General features: G+C 37.5%; 1 protein-coding gene across 3 annotated transcripts in view; it reads left to right on the top strand.

Moving 5' to 3' along the window:
* USP32 (ubiquitin specific peptidase 32) overlaps window positions 1–18785 on the top strand; it is a 79323-nt gene that overhangs the window by 24810 nt on the left and 35728 nt on the right. For all 3 annotated transcript variants that reach the window (XM_066979730.1, XM_066979731.1, XM_066979732.1), the window contains exons 3-7: window positions 2405–2510; window positions 3068–3186; window positions 6800–6959; window positions 16790–16921; window positions 18351–18458. In XM_066979730.1, the coding sequence (XP_066835831.1) occupies window positions 2405–2510; window positions 3068–3186; window positions 6800–6959; window positions 16790–16921; window positions 18351–18458 (625 nt within the window). The remainder of the gene's footprint in view (window positions 1–2404; window positions 2511–3067; window positions 3187–6799; window positions 6960–16789; window positions 16922–18350; window positions 18459–18785) is intronic.

Raw genomic sequence — 18785 nt, forward strand, 5'->3', positions numbered from 1 at the left:
ATAGTATTCAGCAGAGTTAACTGCTTATTTAAAAAAAAAAAAAAAAAAAGTAATGGCTCCAGTGTAATATAGAAGTAAATCACTTATATATGCAGTGTAGCCCTGAAGGCATCTTGTGCAATCAGAATGATTAGAAGTAGAAAGTGTGGAATTCAGATCTCTGCCATGACGTAGTCCATGAAGCATACGCTGTGTCCAAACAGAGCACAAATTTAGTTTTAATAATTTTAACTCCTCAAGCATTTGCAAATGGATTAAACTTCAGCAATAGAAGATGACCTGAGCGTACTCTGGGAGGTTAGTGTGGGTGGGTGGTGCCGTCTTACAGCAGAAGGAAATGGCAGGTTCTACATAATGTTCCATACGACGAGATCCTTCTGTGCTTCTGTGTTCACTTAAATTTACCTGCCCTCAGACATCTTTAGATTTTGGGGAATTTTCAAAGCCTCTCTGTGGTCCTCTTGCACGTCCCTCAGCAGTTCCCCCTGGCTGCTGTCAGCATGTTTACTCGCTGCTCAGAAGGCTCGGGGAGGCGTCAGGTTACCATCGTGGTGATTTACAAGTACTTTAATATGAAACTATTAAAGTGATTCAGGAAGATTTTACTTTCTCAGAAGCCTTTTTCCAGTGCTGAGTTGTTCAAGACAAAGTTCTTGGTAACAAAATTTGTTAAATTTTGCTTTCCCGGTCTAAAAGGGGCAAGTTCTGTCGAAGTATTTAGCTGATTTTTTGGCTTCCAGTTAGCGTAACCCATTCTGATGCTTGTCAGCTCTTGGGGAAACAGTTTCGTGGCATGTAGACCTGTGTGAGTGAGATGGTAATGTTTGTTGGTCTTGTTTTGGAAGACATGGCACCCATGTTCTGCAAAGGGATTTCAGTCTGTTAAAAATTGATTTTTCTCCTTAATACTCTTCATTGTAACGTGCTGTCTGGTTCCTTTGGCAGGCACAACTGATAATAGATTGCACTTGATTACACTGAATGTCCTACGTAGTTATGGTAGTATATAGATGTTCTCTTGTAATATTTGAAACGTGATTTATGTACTTATTTCGTGCCGGTTTCATGGGCAGCTTCATTCTAGCTACTTACTCACAGCCTGAGGTCACCCACTTAGAGTGAACTGGATTAGTGAAACCTGGTAACAAAAATGGTTATTTCAAATCCAGGTTGGTTCCCTGGTTTCACTCATAGTCCTGCTACATGAATGCTTATCCTGCTATCACAGGCAGCGCGTCTGCAATCTTCTTGAGACATGCAAAATTCTCATCATGCTTAAATGTATTTATTTATTTATTTTAATTTATTTTCAACTGGTTTAGAATTATTCCTAAGATAAACTTAGTGTTGATAGTTGAGCGCTCAGAGGATGCATCCAGTAGCTTTCTGATCTCAGTTCTGCTGTTTGTGAGAGGTCCTAATACAGAGGTAGGTTTGCTGCTTTACCAACTTTTATACTTAGAAAATGAAGTCCTAGTAAATATGAGAATTCATACTTTCATGTGGTCATTTTACTTTATGATGATTTAGAAGTAGGTTGTTTTGACGTGTTTAAAACTTTAACTTGTTGGGTAGATTCTCAGGATGTCACACTTAAGACTGTTAGGGCCGTGTACCTTTTTTCCGGAACTGCTGGTAGTCTAGAAGAGAAATGTCACTCCAATCACACGTCATCTCTCACTTTCGTTTTCTTGTCACTTGTGGGTGTAAATGTTTCCCGATGGTTATGGTGGATTTTAAAAACAAACAAACCAACCAACCTAAAATGTGTATTCGTTCTTTAGACTGGTGGATTTTGGTCTGTGTGTCCCAAAGGGTCATGGCCTCTTTCTTAGCCTTGCAAAAAAGGCTAAAATTAATTGTGCAAACTCTTGTATTTTCAAAGATTTTTTTTTTAATAGAGGTTAGGAAGTCAAAAAAAAGTTAAAAATGTTGCTTTTGCTGTTTAGAGCTGTTTGGTTGTGGTTTGTGTGTTTAAAAACAAACGAAAGGTAGGGGAAGGGATGCAGGGGTAGCAGCAGTTAAGACCTGTGGGTTTCATCCAGTGGTTTGCGAATGATTCGCTCTGCTCTGTTGGGTAATTCACAAAATAGTGGATCTGCCTGCAGTAATGTGGAAGCCCCACTGACCTCTGAACTCTGCTAGGGCTCTTTGGCTAAGCTGCCGTATAAAGAATACGCTCAAGGCTTTCCTGGAGAAAAATGAAAAAGCAGAACATAATTACATGTATACATCTTGTTTGTAACCTTGTTTATTTAGAAAGCAATTCAGTAACAAGCAAGGAAAATAGTATTTAAAATGTACACAGTATTTTTAGAGCCCTGGTGTAACTTGTTGCTGTTAGTTGTGATGTCTCTGTTCTTGCTCTTAATGTTTTGGCTTAACTTCTGTTTTATTCTCTTAGGTTATCTACTGTTCGTTTGGAGGAATGTCCAAAGGGCTGCACTTCAATAACTTGATAGTTGGATTAGTTCTACTTACAAGAGGCAGAGAGGAGGAGAAAGCAAAATGTAAGTAATGCAACTTTAAAAAGTAATAACAGTATTGTGTGTGTAAAATGCACTTTTGTAAAGGAACCATAAATCGTGCTGTATTAAGTCACTGTTGTCATATGTAACCGGGGCGTACATTTGCCAATAAAGATAGCATATTTTTAGCTGCATATTTTGAAATTCAACGTATTTTAGTTTTCTGTACCTAACAAAGTGAAGTATTCGTTAAGTTCCCATGATTGTGGATGTTAGGATCCTACAGAAAGACTGTTGAGTACTGTATGTAGGCAGAGAAAGGAGTACAGCACTGGTATTTTTCAAAACAAACTAAAGCATCTGCCTACTGACTTCTGTTGTTTTGTCTTCCTTGTTAATCTGACTTGATAGTATTTATTTTTTTTGATTAGTGGGCAATGGTGAAAGAAAGAAAATATTTCCTGATCTAAACCTTATTGAGCTATACTGTGATTGAATCAAATTATTGCACTGCTTTTGGCATTCTTAGCCAGTTTTAAACCTAGTATTTGGAAAAATACAACTGTGGTAGTTGCTTAAATATTTCTCTTCTTCCTCAGACATTTTCAGTCTCTTCTCTAATGAATCTGGGAGTTATGTTGTTCGTGAAGAGATGGAGAAGATGCTGCAGGTGGTTGATGGAAAAGTGCCAGAATCTCTCAAGAAATGTTTCTCTGAGGTACATTTTGTACAAGTTTTATCTTACTGCATTCACAAAAAAGTGAATATTACATTAGGCAGTTTTTCTTCTGCTGTATAAATTCATGTGGATGTGTGGCAATAAATTAACCTTGCTTAAAGAGAGGAAAGGTTCATAGTTTTTTTTTTTTTTATCTTATAATATTACATGTGATTTGTATTGATGTAAGTAGCAATTTGGTATATGCAGGCATTCTCCATGCTGCTTTACTTACTATGCTAGTTTGAAAGATATCATTCCCAAAAGGTAGTCATGTAATCAATTAAATTTAAGTATGAATATTGCTAGTGGAATTTTATTGATTAGTGTGGATATTTTATTGCAGTTGGGAAAGAAATCTAGAACACAGATCTGAGAGAGGAAAGAAAACCTGCCCCTTGGATTAAAAAAACAAAAACAAAAACAAAAAAAACCTACCAGCAGTGGTTGCTTAAAATAATAGTTTCAGAATATTACTGCTGTCTCACTGTGCCTGCCAGGAGCTACAACATTTATTTATGCATTAGGTTGTTTGAGAGATGTAATAATTTTGAAGCTTGTTGAAGTCTTCCCCTAAAACAGGCTGTTGTTACCTATAGATATTCACAGATACTTCTTGGCCCTAGTCATCCTACTGAACTGTCAGGTTTGCTTGATTTGGTTGTTTCCTTTAGTTATTGACCAGCAAAATCTAGTTGTCATTATACATTCTTCTGAAAAACTGGTTGAGGAGAAGCTTTATTTGTGGATTTCAGATTACTTAATTTCCTTACAAATTCTTGTACTGTATTTGCGATAACTTCGGTAGGCTTGTTACCAGCATTGGCTGAGGCAAACTTGCTTAATCTGGCAGTGGTGTCATGTTGGCTTTGTGGGCAACAATTACATTTTTCCTTCTTGCCTGGGATCTTAAATCATATGTATACTGCAGTCCAGTTTCTGGAGCTGACCACTTCAATATTTCCTACTTATAATTCCCCATCAATATGGTGTGATGAATGATACCCTAAAAGTTAATTGCATACTGTCCAAGAAATCTAGAAATACTTTATGAAGATCTTGCAGGGAAAGAAGTATCAATCTGGCTTGATACCGTTTTCCTGTTCAAGAAAATGCTCTATATCGATTTTCTTTTAAAAGGAAAATAGTGTAATAACCCACTCAGCAGGATTTACTGGCCTGTTAATCATACTAGGTCATTGCTGAAGAGCGAGAAAGTTTAATGTTCCTGCTGTGGGTCTGCCTTCCTGCCGTATGGCAGATGAGTTTATGCTTTCCAGGATGATGTTTTTAGGTACTTTCATTTTTTCCTTCAGAATTACTGCATATGCTCATCTGAAAATAAGAGCTTTGAAGTATATCTATGTTTTCCTCATCCTTGCTTTTGAAAAAAAAAAGAAACAAATTCAGTGATATCTGCATTGCTCTAGTTGTTGAGTTCCATCATGGCTCAGCTGTAAAACTTACATGCCTCAAATGCTCTTTTTCCAAAGCTTTTTCCTGTCCCATGTCTTCCTTGTTGTTCTAATCAACTAGAAGGACACAGGAGTCTTAGTGAAACACGGCACAGCTCTTGCTCCATTTACAGAAAGCAGTGGAAAAAAAACTAGTAGGAAAGTAGAGTGGAAGAGGTAGAAGGAAAATGATCTTGAGTCTGATTCAAACTGCTAAAGAAATTAAAACACAAAACAAAAACCCACCATGCTGTGGGCTGCGTTTTTCTTCTCTGCGTGACAGCAAATTTACTTTTGCTTAATCAAGTGGTTCTGTAATCGGCTAAATCCTGCGAAGTCCAAGTTGTTGACTTACCCTTTTCCTGGCAGTTGTTCATCCCCCTAGCCTTGTGCTGGCTCAAGTAATTTTATGATGTCTTGATGAAGTGGATTGAGAAACTGATCTGCCTGAGAAGTAACCCCTTTTTCTGTAGCTACTGTGACTGCTGTTGCAAAAGAGAAGGGTTGGTGCCTGTAGGAGGAAGGTTAGGATCCCTGCTGTCGGTCAGTCGTGTGGATACGTACTGATTAAGCAGATGATGGAATAGCAATGTAGCATCCTGACTTCCTTGAATCATTGTCATGTGGAAGTTTATTACAGCGCCTGTAAGTGTTGGGGTATTTCTTTGTTCCCCCCCTATAAATCCTGCGGATAATTTTGCTGTCTATTCTGCTATCAATATCAGTTTATTTAAAGGTGGTTGAGTAGCACAGTGCTCAGGTTTTCCAGCAGAGAAGCAAATGAAATATGTTCCTAAGTTGTACCTTTCTTCTGTGTTAAGGTTAGAGAATCTTTCTCCTCTATGAATTACCAACAAAGATTGCCAGTCTTCCCTCCTTACAATTTTTTTCAGTCTTCTCTGATAGTTCCATTTATTTCTGGCATGCTTACGTTGGCTTTTGTACTGGATTTGTTATACAAGGAAGTGCAGGTAAAAATTCCCCAAGGTGATGCAGGGCTGTAAAGCTAGCAACAAGCACATTTTTTCCCTGTTTATTAGTAAAAGGAGAGTCAGAAGGCAATTTGATCACGATATCTGCATGTATTTATAGGAGAAAAATATAACACTAATGTGGGAAAAAGAGCCAGGATCTAGAATCTGAAATAATCCATTACAACTGGAATATGGAGCAAATGATTTAGCAGCAATGGTGATTAACCATTTTCTTCAATTGGCGCTTGCAGATAGTCCACGCCGCGGTGCAAATTGTTGGATGCTGTAGAGGTGTAATTCAGTGAAGCTTAATGGTCTGTGATATTAGGGAAGTTTAACTAGTCAATGGCTTGAAACCTCTTCCAGTTTCCAGACCTCTGTTTATTTACCATGGAGATTAGGGCCTCCATATAATGAGTTTGTCTACTGATAATAGGTTTGCCTTTATTGTAGTTAGTTTTCTAGGCAGTGAAGAAATAAGTCTGCTGATCCCTATGGTTTCATAGCCACAGCTTGAAAACCGTTCAGCTAAATGGTTTAAACAGCCTCTTCAGCAGTTAAACTCTGTGAATCTATAGTTTTCACATATTCCTGAAGAGGCAGTTCCATGAGACATCCAGCAAGAGAAACCTGAGTTAGGAGATGCTGTGAATGTCATGTTTACCTACATGCTGCAAGGTGTTCTTTGGTCACCAGCAGCATGATTTTTTATGCTACCGCAGTGATTTTTCATACTGTTAGTTATTCACAAATCTAATTATGCTAGGTGTTTGCGTGCTTGCACAGATATAACACAATGCTTATGATTTTATAGCACCTGTTAGTCAGCACGAAAGAGCTTTTATCTGTCATAACAATTTCAAATTCACAGAAATAACCCCTGTTGTTCTGAGTTGTAAGAAACCATTTTTCTTCTAATCCCCATAACCTGAGGTTCAGAGTAAATGCCTTTCCAAAGGCCACATTGAGTAGGAGGTTGAAATGCAGAGAGCTGAGGAGTCTAATTTCCCTCCTTGTGCTGTATTTCAGAATGAAATAGAAAAACATGCATGGCTCCAAAAAATTATTTCAGTACTTGTTTTTATAGGAGATTGTCTTAATTCTTGTTCTTGCAGCTAGATGGTTCCTGTTTACGGATACTGAGAAAGGAGAGAAAACCAGTCACGTTTTCTTATTTTCTAATAGGGTGAAAAGGTAAACTATGAGAAGTTCAGGGTTTGGCTATTGCACAACAAAGATGCTTTCACATTTTCCCGTTGGCTGCTGTCTGGAGGTGTGTATGTGACACTCACTGATGATAGTGATACTCCTACCTTCTATCAAACACTGGCTGGAGTCACACACTGTAAGTAAAAGATGCTTCTTATTATGTGCGTTTCTTAAAACTGTTTCAGAGTTCACAAACTTAAACTGTTGCCTTGCTGCAGTTGTTCGTTAAATCTTCCTGCTCTGATTAGATGCATGCAGTTCTGTTCAGCGAGATACATTTCTTCTCCATGCTAATTTGTTCTCTGCTTTTTGTGCTGTGACAAGTAAAACATTGTTATGTACAAGGACACAGTGGGGCATTATTTTGAGAGAACAGTATTGAGATTACAGCATTTCTTATAGTAGATGTTGACTACCAGACAAATTAAAAAATAAAAAAAAAAGCAAAACGTCTTCTCTGACAAATAAGTTAATCTAACGAGACTTGATGTTAATACAGGTTTTGTATTTGCTTTTTCTGGTATAGTGGATCATAAAACTATTGAGACTGTTTTGGTAACAATGCTTGTTGCAAAAGTATTACATCTTAGGTTGTCTTCTACAGTCAAATAAGTAATATTCCTGGCATGTGATGTAGTCAGGGAACTAAATTAAAGAGAAGCCTCCTCAGGATTTGCATGTAGGAACGATCTCCAAAGAACAAATGCTTCCTTATGTCTATATTATTGCAAAAGTAGGAGCAGCTGTTTTTTAGATTAAATGTAAAAACAAAGAGCTGACAAATTATACTTGATGTGCAAGTGTAATGTGAGCATACATTACAGGAAAGCATCTGAGGGACTTGGTGTCCCTTAGGAGAAGGGTCTTTGCTGTTGAGATGTCAGTGATTCGAACAAGCTGCTTGTACTTTATGCACTCATAGATTTTTCCGTTGATGTGAGCATGGCATTTTCTCCCTTCAATAGGCGGATTGCTTTAAAGTTATGTATAGTTTTTATAGTTTTTTTTCTTTTGGTTTTAAATATGGATTAAAATTCTGTTTAGAACATCTGAAATGAAAATGCATAATTAAATCAGAAGTTTATAGGCAAGTAATGTATTAGAGTTACAGGAGAGATTGCAGTAGACATGGAAGTTTCAGAAAACTACTTCAAGGTCTAATAGACAAGGTTAGAGAAAGGTTTGCTAAAATGAGAAAAAAGAAAAAGGAAAAAAAAAAAAACAGATTCTTGAATTCTACAGACTTCAGCCCTCGGAAAAATCTATTTCAAACTGAGACCCACCACACTTCCAGCCTTGTCAAGTTTGCCTTACCCTAGGTATTCAAAGAAAGCTTTACCCCATGCCTCTGGATGTTACCTTGGAGCTTACTTAGATTTTTTTCACATGAAATGGAACCTTTTTCTGTACAATTTTAACTAAGCTTTTCACAGAAAGTTTATTTATACTGAAACTGAGGTTTGTAGTAAAAAATAAAAAAAAAAAAAAAATCTGATTCTTAGAAAATAGTTGTTTGGGTGGCTTCATGTTACATTTGTTTCTGCTGTAGTAATTTTGATTTTTTTCTTTAATTTCATAGAGAGTATTTTCATTTTCTTATTGCAAATTTTTCGACCCTTGGCTTGACAGAATCCCAGTTATTTGGTCAGTCTCTGTCAGATGAAATTGCCTCAAGTGCCTCAGTTTACATTTGAGCTTTTGTGATTGCAGGGACCTTCCACTAATCACGGTGACTCTGTTAGCATTTCAGCCGTCTAATCATTGTCTGAGCACGCTTTCGGCAGGAACAGTAGTCTCTGTTTTCCATGTAATGACTCGTCACCTCTAACTTCCGCTTACCTCTTTGATGTCTTCAACTGTACAGCCTCGAATCTTGCTTAATTATTACTCTTACATGAATCGTCTCCTTCATGAAGGAACTGGCTTGCTCTGTTTAATTTTTTTAGTAGACTCAGCGATCCTACCTCAACGCTGTCAGCATCATCTCTGAGAATGTCAACCTTGAAACCAGCTCACTGCTGCTCTGAAAGGAGTACTTTTGTAATGCCTTATATTTTAAGGTTTAGAAATTCAAGTGATGCTCATGCATTTGGTTTTAATCTCTTAATCAAGTTAGTTAAGAATAATTTCATAACACTCCTGTGCATTGCAGCGTCTGATTTTGTATATCATGTTACACAAGAAAGTGTTTAGTCTTTCCTTTCTGGGAAGCATGCATGCATGCATGGTTGCTCCTCTACACGTGCTAGTTTGTGTAGCTACGTGTTCTCTTGGAGAAGTTAGCAGATTTTTAAAGCCTCATGAAAAGTGTTTGCAGAATTTCGGGTCTCTGCTGGGTGATTCAACACAAACGATATATTCTGGAGAAAAAACACAGCCAAAAGATAACATCACCATCAAAGGAAAAAAAACCAAAACAACAACACTTGTGTTCTGGGAAAAAAAAAAAAAAAGTGTTGCTGTAGTATTAGACCAGACTACTGAGAAATTCAGTCTATTCTAGCAGCTGGTAGTGTTTATGTTTCTTTACCAGCAGATTACTTTTATAAGCAGTCAAGAAGGTGGGACTAAATGAAAACTTAAGCTTTCCATTGTTGGCATTAAAAAGCTGAAATAAAATTAAATATTTGAGAATGTTTGAAGTGATTATTGAATCTTCAGGTACACATCAGAAAGCTTTTCATTTTATGCAGGAAACTAATGTAGCTTACATTTATCTTTGCATCAGTAAAATGTTTCAAACTGTACCGCGTCTGCAGGTTCGGTGTGCTGAACCACATTTGGAAAGCTTATGTTACGGGGTGTGTTTGAACCACTAGATAAAATTAAACTGTATTGTACTTTTGTTATCTTCCAGCTAAATATTGTTAAAAGAAAAAAAAAAACCAACAATGTATTTAGTAATGTGTTAGAATGTATGCAGCTCGATACCTTTCAAAGGACAGATGTGGAAAACCGACAGCAATTTTAGGTAGTAAGAAGACAAACTGGTGAAGTAACCAGCCTCCCCCACGTCTGGACAAATGCTTCTTTTTATGATGTGTCTGATGATTTCCCCTGTGATTTGAGGCAGTAGAGGAATCTTATACAATAAATGCAAAAGTAAGGAAAATCAGAATGCTCGGTCACTTGGAAGTAATTGCAGTGAAATATGAATGCTTGGGGCCTTGCTGGTTTGCTTTAGGTCTGATATTTACCATCTAGTCAAGTCCATCTAAAGAGTAAGAAAGTAATCTTACCGTAGCTGGATGTACGAAGCAGTACGAGCTGTTATGACAGCTCCTTCTCTCTAAACTGAGGCTCGGTTTTAGTACGTTTAACTAGGATAATAGTTACCTTTTGGGAGAAAAAGGAACTGAAATTATGTTTAGTAAACCCAGGCAAACGCTGCTAGCAGAATATAGTGAAAGAGTGAAAGTTTTTAGAATTTATTTTACTGTCAAATGAAAACTAATGAGTAAGGCTCCCCTCCCAGTGCACGCACAGATTCATGCCCTGGCTGCCGGACTGCGGCCGGGTTGCAGCACGCCCTCTCCCGGAGCAGGGCTTTGCTCAAGCTTCAGCCCCTTTTCAAGCCTTACCTCCTCTCAGTGCGCTTTCCATTAAACGTCTTGAATAATATGTCAGAGACGTGAAAAATTGTGGTGATAAAAATAGTGAAAGTTATTAACGTTGATGTAGGAGAGACAGCGAACATTCTGTTGCAAGGCACCAGTGACTCCATTTACATTTGTTTAATGAGCCGAGCTATCAGCAAAACAAAGGAATTCTAATTTTTCAGTTGTAAATAACATTTGTTTCGGAATGCAGATGACTTCAATTATTATTTCTCAATACATAATTAGAAATTAAACTTTGAAGTTACAGGAAGTTGCATGTACTCGCTGCTTTTAATCAAATTTTGTTCCATTTCACTTAAATCATAAATAGGAGTCATTTTATCTGAAAACTACCAGAATAACGTAAATGTCTCTTGGACCTATGTTCCCAAAAAGTAGTTTAAATGATATGTGTCTCTCCTTCATCCAGGCAGTGACCGCTAGCACTAGTCTGGATTTTCTCAGTTTTGTGGTATGATTGGGTACCTTTGTTTTCATCATATTGAATAGCAGCGTAGTGGAACGTGTAAGTCAGAGATAATCCTGTCAAGGACTACTACTAACACTGAATTTCTCTGCAGGAGAATATTTCCGGCAAATCATTATTTGTCCTTAGTAATTACAAATTAAACGCCTCATCTCCTCTGGTACCCTCAAGTTCAAACACAGTAATTCAATAATACAAGAGTTCTTGGTATCTGGAGGATGTCATTTTGGTGCCTACCCTGCAGGTTTGCACTCTTTTAAGTGTCAGAGTGGATCTGAGTCCCAGCTTGGTGCAAAGCAGAGCTTTCTGCTGCTTGGTTTAGCAGATGGATGTAGAGGAAGAGGAGAAACTGAAGGGTGAGATCCTGCTGGTTTCCTTCGCTTGGCTGGACACAATTCTTCAGGTGCAACACAGGTGGTGGTAGCCTTTTCTACAGCTGGGACTTTTTGGTGTACCTCAGTGTCAGTTGATGGGCTTACATTGTTGGGTTTTCTGTCCTTATCCACGGGGGAATGCTCCCATTTATGAGAGGTTGATGGTTTCAAACTGACAGGCCATATAATTTGTGCTTCTCCGTTACCCTGTTCTTGTGTCACTTAGTTCTTACTAAATAGCATCCTAATTCTCCTTCGAAGTGACTATCTTCTGTCGTCAGGAAAAAATTGTCAAAATCCTCCTGCTTTTCTGATAGCTCTTCCTGAGGTTCAGTAAGACAGTGTTTAATCAGTATAATAATTATATTTTAGAACATAGTTACTGCTAATTTCTCGTAATAAATGAGAGACGCCCTGGATAACCAGATGTCATGGTTGAAATGCAGGAGTGAGTTGTTGAAACAGTATGAAGTTGAAACTGAATGCTGTGGAAGGAACCTCTTCTCTCAGACAGGTTTAGAAACCTGCAGAGCTTTATGGTAGGATCAAGTCTGTAAAAGGAAAGCAAAATCAAGCGATCACTTCACTTTGCCCATCCTGAAAGGCTGTCTGGGTGTGAATGTGTGTCCTGGAGCTTGTCTACTTCAGTCGCGGTGCCCACATTGAAACACCATCCCTTGATGATGTAAGGAAGGCCATTGGAAGATAGTTCAGAAGATTTAGGGTTTATTAAAGGTGCCTTTAAGAATATATCTCATTCTCTGCTATTTTTTTCCACATGTGTGACCACTTGTGCTTTAAGGAGAACTGCAGTGTTTCAGACCTCTTCCATGTGTTCACATCCTAAGGCACTGATTCTATATTCAGCTGAACAGTGTTTCTCTAGCGTTTGTCTGGCATACAGTATGTAATATTTTGGTTGAAGTTACCATATTCCTTTCTTTTTAACTTTAAAAAAAAAAAAAAAAAGAAAAGGAAAACGAAAAGATGGAAGTATTTCAGCACAGTAGGCCAGTAAGAAGAAGCCTCAGTGTCACTTAATCTGCATCTTGCCACTTCGTTATCCTCTTAGCTCCCAGGTTATTTTATGTCCTGCAAAGCAGCTCTGTGCCCGGCTCCCAGAACCTTCGATGCGTTCATTTGCAAGTGCCCCACGGCCACGTTCAGGCAGAAACCCTGGTTGTGGTTCAGCCCGTCCGCCTCTGGTCCTGAGTCGGCTCCCTCGCAATGACGGGCTCGCGGTGACCGGGGACGGGGTTTTGCCTGGAGGGTATCATGGTGAGGAGTAAAACGAAGCAAGTTGCAGTTAAAATGTTGGGAATATGGTATGCTTCTACTGCTGTGAGCCAGAGAGGATTGTGCCATTAGGTAGGTAAGAATTAGGTTGTTTATAAAATATATTCAAATCTTTGGTTAATTCTGGTGCTACAAAGAATTGCAATACGTCAGGCCTGAAATGGAAACCTGTTTTTACTTTTTTTCTAAGAAAGAATATTCATGGCTTGCTACCTGCGTAGCATTTAAGAAGGGAGCATATTTCATGAAAATGGCATTAAAATGAAGGGTGCTTTTTTTTAGTGTTTATTGTTGTTATTGCAGCTTGTCAATCGCAGTGTAGTGGCTGGTTTTAAATTAACTCATTTTTACAGTTTTTGCTGAAAACCTGTTATTTACCTGTTCTTCCTTTACTATATGAAGACTCCAGTTTGATGCGTGCTTGACGTTATCGTTCCTCCCACTGCGCTTGTCTAACTGCTAGTCTTAGAGAATTGAACTATAAAACACTATCATTAATTCTAGAGATCTGATTTTTTTTGGTAATTTTAATGGACAAATGATGGCAGGAGAGATAAAATAGCATAGAATAGTAAACGGGTAGTATCTGCTTAAATTTCATAGGTGCATAATGTCTGTGTGACCTCAAATAATCACGTGTTTAACTGACAAAAATGAATAATTACTTGCCTAGAAAACCAGTCTGTTCTGACATTTTGGAATCTGTTGTATTTATAAGATTTTTTAAAATTTTTTCTTAAGTTATTCAAAATTTGACCCACTAAATGAAAGCCCAGTTCACACCACCTGATGTGATTTGACCAGGTATTAGGAGCAAAATAATTTTATACTCTGAAAAGTTAAAATACTTGATATAAGCCTCTTTAGAGGAAGATGGCACTTTTTCATATGCAGTAGTATGGTAAGCGCATACACATTAGGATGATAAGTACAGTCTGCTTTTATCACGCTTCATTTAAACTTCAGTAACAAATGTGATTGTATGTATATATCCTAAATGGCAAAAGATTCCTGGCAGTTTAGATGTAACGAGAAACGTATGGTGCACTGCGTATTCTGAGATCAATTTACGAGATTATGTGTGAAAAATCACTCTGGAGAAATCAAATTATCTAACAGCTGGCTTTGCAACTCCAGACTTAAACATTTGCATCCAGTAAATCTTTCTGTCTTTTATGTAAATGAAACTATTTCAATAGGCTACAATTTATTGTTACCAAGAGTCATATTCTTTTGTTATATTTTTACTTCTCTTCAGCCTAAATTGTGCAAGTCTATTCAATGCAAAGAATGTTCTTTCCTGCTTCATCAGTTTTACTTTCTAAAATGTTTGGCTCTTGCATGGAAAAGTAAAATCAACACGCTAGATTTACCTTGGCTATAGCAATGTAGCGCTTCTTATGTTAATATTTATCAGTTATTATTTTGAAGGTGATTATTTGAAAATCTGTCTTTTAAAAGATAATATAATTTTAATCGCTCCTTGACAGAAACGCAGATAAGATGCTTTCTGGGATAACCTTTCTTTTCTGAGATTAGCTCGATAACGCAGTAAAGGTAGCACTGTAGAAACTGTCAAATTTAGTAAGTGGAGTACAAGTAGCTTCTACTATAGGCATTTGAGAATATTTTACCTTGTCAGAAAACTAATTTTTTCAGTTCTTACTTACTAAAGGTAAATGTCACACCTGCCAGCAAAACAGGTTTCTGCAGAGTTACTCTTCCATAACGACAACGTGAGCTTCCTCATGGTTTTTGGATATTCTTCGTGTGGCATCATTTCAGGAATGAAGTGTAACTGGCATGTCTGTTGTTCTTGCTAGTCAAAGATGGATTAAAAGGAAACAAACTGATTTGTATGCTCACCCTCAGCAACATTAGCATAATGCCTTTGTATTCGCTAATGAGAGCGATAACACGTATGTGCAGTTCTTCTAAATGACACTACAAACCTGCCCTTCATACGCTGTCGTTTGGGCAGCGTAATACTTCTGTAGTTCTCTTTATGTACTTAAGCTTCTGTGCCACAAAGTAGTTTTTACCTTTCAGTTGTTGTTTTATTTTTGATTATTTCTGTCCTTGAAACTCCATGGATATGCTTTTTTTTTCTTTTTGTGTCCCCTGCAGAATGCAGGTGCTGCAGTCCTAGCGTGATGTCCTGCAGGCTCTGCCTTGGCAGTGCGGCAGCATGCTGGGCCCTGCTGAGGCAACAAGATTGAGGGAAAGTGTATTTTATCTGGCAGATTTTCTCTCATCTGTTGATACGCGAACCATTGGGGGACAGGCGTGTCCTGAAATTGTCACGGCACTCTTGCGTTTCCTGGAACGTACCAGGTGCCTTCCGTCACACCTGAGTGCGCTGCCCAGGCTCACGAAACTGCCTGCATCTGGGCACATGATATTTCTGTATGCTGACCTTCAAAGAAATAACTATTCTATTACTGCTTCTTGATTTGTAGTTGAGTAGGATTCCTGTATATGTTTAGATTACTCTTTCCATATGTATTACAACACAACCAAGAGCCAGCAGATGGTAAGCCAGATAAGGGAATTGATCCAGCTGGAAAGGAGGGAGAGGAGAAAGGAAATCAGTTCAGTTTTCCTGCTATATCCGTTCCTTTATCTCACTTACCATGTAAATGCACAATAGCGAGGGTGCTGCAGCATGTGCCTGGGGTTCAGCGGAAGGTAAGTTTTCTCTGTTCAGCCTGGAGTTATGTTAGAAATACGTGACCCTTGAACTGCAGCTGTAGTGTGGGTGTTCTGCACGCTAGCGTCAGGTCTGTCTCGGGCCTGTGCTGAAGGTACAGACCAAAAGGAGGGCATATTTTCACTGATGTTACTTTGCTAGTTGCTGTCTAAAAGTACTTTACAGGAAGATGCAATCCCTTCCCACTCCTCAAGCTCCACCTCAGATATTCAACTTTTGTTAACAATTTTCCAAGCTTTCTGCTGATTGAGGGTGCAGCACTGTATAGTTTGTGAAATTTGTGGGGCATAATAGTACGTGCCCGTTGGGTAGTTACAACTAGTTCATGCTCGTTGTATGTTACCTAAGTTACTATTCTGATTAAATTACTATTCTTAATGACCGACGTAGGAAAAAATCAATACAATTTTAATTTGACATGTGACTTGTTTTATCTTTTCTTAAGCCTTACAGGATTATTATTGTTTCTGTAGACTAAACCAGGCCAAATAGCTCAAGTTAAACCTATTAGAAAGCTGGCATGGATTTAAAGGCTCAGAACCATCTGGGAATGGGATCACACGTAGTGGTGCTTAATATAGACAGCTTTGTCATTACATATCTATTAGAGAACCAATTAATTTACACTGACCTAAAGCAGTATTGTGACACACTTGCATATGTAAAAAGATTAAAAGTATTGTGGAGCAGAAACTCAATATTTTCTATATACATTTAATTTCAAAGATAAAACTGACAGACCCCTAAAACTTGGAAAAAAAATTGGCCTTTGTATGTTTTGAAAGAAAACACTTCTCCCTCTGCCTACTTCTTATTTACCTTTGCCTAACACCTTGTTTTGCTAACCCCCCCGAGTTTATATTAGATTATAAATTCCTCAGTATAAAGTCTCTTCTAGGTTTGTATAATCACTCTGCAAGGTTGACTGGGTTTCTAGGTGCATCTGTACTATAAATAACAAAGTAAAATAAAATATGTATTTTGAAATAAAGCTAAAATTAAATGTGACATTTAGACACTATTATTGTATAAGTAGAATAAAAATTTAAAATGGGAATTTTTCAAGAGAACCCAAGTACTAATTTTTTGAATGCTACTTTACATGTATTTTAGAAATTTAAATATTGGTTAGTTTTGCAAACTGATATTGCACATATAATCTACCTGTTCAATTCATCAAGAAGAAATTTATGAAAAAGAAGAGATTGCTGGAACCTTTAGCAGTAGGCAAAGTTCCTTTCTGCACTTCTAAGTACTTCTATGTATTATTGATGTCGAGCCCTTAGATATTGAATAGTTAAGATGATTCTTTAGGTAAGCAAAGTAATAATGAAACCTTTTCTTTACAGCTTGTATTTATTTTTTAAACACAGAAATCAAGCATAAAAATTTAGCACCATTCTCTTTGTGACAAAATAATGCTGGCTTTTTATTTAGTGCCGAATTTTAACGCAGTCCAGATGTTACCAAAACTTTCTTTTATTTGTGTTGCTTATACAGTGGAAGAATCTGACATCATTGATCTTGAAAAACGATACTGGCTGCTAAAAGCTCAATCAAGAACTGGACGTTTCGATTTAGAAACATTTGCCCCCTTGGTTTCGCCTCCTATTCATCCATCTCTGAGTGAAGGTATGCAACTTTGATGAAACGTGCCAGGAAGTGATGTTGCTGTGGTGTTTGCTATCCTGTTGTCTCCTGACGTACAAGTTTTAGGGCTTCAAAACTTGTAGGTTTTTCTAAATGTATTTTAAGCTTGAATTAGAGAGAGTCATTTCACTGTCTGTATTTGTTGTGAGATCTGGAAGGACGAAGGTAGTGGTACTTCATGCATTCTTAGCAGTTGCCAGGACGCATGGGAGACCTTCTATACAACTTTCTCTTGTAGTTGCTTAACATTTTTCATCGGGTTCCTTAAGATTTTGTGAAGTGACAAAACATGTTGCTGTCCCTGAAAGAGAGAAAATAGGTAATCATTTTTACACAACAAATATGAATTTCATCTGGTAATCAACAATTCAGCAGGCAAGTCAGACGTTGTGCCATGCAGTTCATGAAACAGTTTTCCCTAACGGTGTACGTCCAGGAAGATTTTGTTCAGAAAACCTGGTCAGGAGATTTGGATTTTGCGATGTTGACATGTTAATAACCAAGCTGGCCGTTCAGGTTGAAGCCACTCTGGTAATAACTGGAGGTTATAGTTGTCTAATTGTCATTTACTGCATAAAATAAGAGTATTAAGTAACATTCTACTTCCATACTAGATTTTTGTCCAGTCTTAGAGTGGTGTTTTCTTTTATCACCAAATGGCCAGCCTTTCTGACAAGTCTCAGTAGTAAGTAGAAAATGGATAATTATCATTTGGTAGATACAAGCTGCTGGAACACCAGAACTTACGTTCAATTCAATAGGGATATATTGCCATATCCTGTTGCTAGTGAGTGTGTTTTATATGCTAAGTAATACAAATTTACACAGCTGTTATGAGGAAACTTGAATCGTTTCTGCACATTCTGTATGTTTTCTGAATGAGTCATTAACTTTTTATGGGATCAAAAATGTTATATGTGTGGAATGAATAAACTCAAATCATTTGAAGGCCAGTGTAATGGAAACTCCTAACTCAGGGCCAAATTTGCAAAGGTATTCAGTGATTTTCAAAATGAGCTTGTTGTGTTTTGGAAAAGCCATTATTGGCATCTGAGTACCTTTACTCTTTTGATCCTTTAGCTTTTGTGAAAAATGCTTATTCTAACCACGCTGGTTTAAATGCACATTTCTATAAATTAGCCATTACATTCAAGGTGTGGAGTAAGGCATCTGTTTAGGATTCCTAAACTCTGTTTCCCTTTGTCTAGCCACACTAGTGATCTAATTCATCTTTACAATGGTCTTAGTAGTGATTCATTATCTTTATTACACTTGCTAAGAATGTTACAATCATAAATGTTTGTACTTGTCCATGCAAATGTAAACCATTAACACTTCACATAAATGCTAAGTATTATTGTCAACTGTTTCAGTCAGATGCTGTAACAGGAGATGCTTCTGTGGTTTGCAGGTTTGTTTAATGCCTTTGATGAAAACCGAGACAATCACATAGATTTTAAAGAAATTTCCTGTGGGCTCTCAGCATGTTGCAGGGGACCCTTGGCAGAAAGACAAAAATGTAAGTATGCAGAATGTTAACTATTAATTTTAGAGAACTTTTTTAGTTTAAACAAGTAATTTCAGTTGTTTCCAGTTTCTTAGAAATTCCTTTCACATAAGTGTGCATCTGTGAAAGGTGACAGACTTCAGAAGTTTAAAAAAAAAATGTTTAAGTATGAAGGCCTCCTTTTATAAAGCACAATTAAACTGAATTCTGTGTATTTTCATAACTTATCCATGGCTTCATATAATTATAAGCCTGTTTGGAGAAAAAAAGCATGCTTCAGAAGTTACTTTGCAGTGTTCTGTGGTTAAATAGTATATTTTGTTTACTGTCCAGTTTTCA

Source organism: Anser cygnoides, chromosome 18 (assembly GCF_040182565.1).
Source record: "Anser cygnoides isolate HZ-2024a breed goose chromosome 18, Taihu_goose_T2T_genome, whole genome shotgun sequence".
In the NCBI taxonomy this organism is placed as follows: Eukaryota; Metazoa; Chordata; class Aves; order Anseriformes; family Anatidae; genus Anser; species Anser cygnoides.